This window comes from Temnothorax curvispinosus, unplaced genomic scaffold (genome assembly GCF_003070985.1).
Source record: "Temnothorax curvispinosus isolate PA1 unplaced genomic scaffold, ASM307098v1 QBEX01007257.1, whole genome shotgun sequence".
In the NCBI taxonomy this organism is placed as follows: Eukaryota; Metazoa; Arthropoda; class Insecta; order Hymenoptera; family Formicidae; genus Temnothorax; species Temnothorax curvispinosus.
The window spans coordinates 1-1,817 of NW_020217037.1; the positions used below are offsets into that span (position 1 = coordinate 1).

Below are 1,817 nucleotides of genomic sequence, written 5' to 3' on the forward strand. Positions count from 1 at the left end.
GGCGACATTCAGAAGCGTTATGACATGATTGATAAGGAAACGCCAACGCATACTGATCGACAGGTATAATCGCTATACGTAATATGACGCTCGACATATAAATACATTCCGCTACTAACTTGTTAGATAGAGGTGGATATACCGAGATGTCATCAATATAGCGAATTACTGTCGTCTGGTGCCGGGCACGAACGACTGCAAAGATTGCTAAAGGCGTGGGTCAGAAATAATCCACATTACGTCTATTGGCAAGGGCTCGATTCACTAACAGCACCGTTCCTTTATCTAAATTTTAATAACGAAGGTATGGTAACCAACGCACACTTGTGTTCCTTAATTTCACGCCTAATCACCCAATTGGGTTTTAGCTCGAGCTTTCGCGTGTTTGTCGGCCTTCATACCGAAATATCTTCATAAGTTCTTCCTGAAAGACAACTCAGCGGTGATACAGGAATACCTGGGCAAGTTCTCCCAAATCATTGCGTTCCACGATCCTCAATTGGCGAATCATCTAAAGTCCATAAACTTTGTACCGGAACTCTTCGCAATACCATGGTTCCTAACAATGTTTTCACGTAAGATTTGCTGTTAATACGCCTTTAGTACGTCATATTATTAATCGCCATAATCATACTAAAGATTACTAATGTTTTAGATGTATTTCCGTTACATAAGATATTGCATCTATGGGATAAACTACTGCTAGGAGACTCATCGTTTCCTCTCTTGGTTGGATTAGCGATATTGAAACAACTACGAGACCCCTTACTAATGTCAGGTTTCAACGAGTGTATTCTCCTGTTTTCTGATCTGCCCGAGATTGACATAGAATTATGCGTTAAGGATTCCATGACAATGTATCAAAACACACCCGCTAGTATTACGTACAGAAAACACCAATATAATACAGCCAAGGTACAGTGTCAATTGATGTTTGATATTTAATTACCAATTAGCATATTATAAAACTCTGTGAACTTCGCAGGATGCAAACTGGATTGAACCCGAAGCGGGAACCGAAAAAATGCCAAGGATAAGTGTAGACGACTTTTTAAACCTCTATAACAGCTCGCCGAACAAAGTCATAGTGGTTGATGTACGCAGTAATATACAGTAAGTATTCGTTTGTAGTAAAAAATTATGTCTCAGCGGATTTATTTCCTAAACTAATAATCCATCTTTAACAGATTTGAGAGAGGTGCTATTCTCGGGAGTATTAACATTCCATTCACAAGTGTGCAATTATCTCAAACTCACGTCGACACACTCGGACCGCACGCAAAACCGTTGATAGATAATAAAAGCAGTGTCGTTGTGATTATTGGACCACACGATCAAAACAATGCATTGGTAAGTAAGTCGTGTAGAAGAAAATTGTGAGAGGAGAGATTTACGCTAATGTATTTTCTAACAGTTTGCAGACTTTCTGGTAAAATGCAATGTCGTGGGAGTCTGTTCTTTACAAGGTGGAATTAACGCGTTACGCTCCAAGTCTCCGAATATCATAGTACCTGCACGCTAATTGAATTACGTAATTGAATAACTATACATATAATACTCAGTAGATTTATTCATCGATACAGTAAAGCTAATGTTATATGACCTGTAAAACATGTTTAACGATCTTGTATAATTTTGTTATAAAAGGTTTTATTGTATCATGTGGTTTTTGATTATTCACAAAGAATATTCCATATGTATATGCCTTTGTATGTGTGTATACCTCCAGTTGCTATGACAACGAATGTCAAAGCTAGCGATACAGTTAGACACGTGCGTTTCGTTACACCTGTTTAATTTTACTTACATAACAATAG

At 38.0% G+C, this 1,817-nt stretch overlaps 1 protein-coding gene across 1 annotated transcript; it reads left to right on the forward strand.

Moving 5' to 3' along the window:
* The first annotated feature begins 6 nt into the window (after nt 1–6).
* Nucleotides 7–1,658, forward strand: LOC112456843 (TBC domain-containing protein kinase-like protein). The gene is made up of 7 exons (XM_025019605.1): nt 7–63; nt 127–304; nt 369–575; nt 656–915; nt 986–1,113; nt 1,188–1,350; nt 1,415–1,658. Exons 1-7 carry the CDS (start codon nt 25–27, stop codon nt 1,520–1,522), a joined length of 1,083 nt encoding a protein of 360 aa, XP_024875373.1. The 5' UTR covers nt 7–24; the 3' UTR covers nt 1,523–1,658.
* Nucleotides 1,659–1,817: the final 159 nt, after the last annotated feature.

Bases quoted from the DNA above. Each gene is read 5' to 3' on its own strand.
- LOC112456843 (XM_025019605.1), top strand. From the start codon at position 25: ATGATTGATAAGGAAACGCCAACGCATACTGATCGACAG. The intron at 64-126 runs GTATAATCGCTA...CTAACTTGTTAG, and splicing joins CAACGCATACTGATCGACAG to ATAGAGGTGGATATACCGAG. The intron at 1,114-1,187 runs GTAAGTATTCGT...CATCTTTAACAG, and splicing joins GATGTACGCAGTAATATACA to ATTTGAGAGAGGTGCTATTC.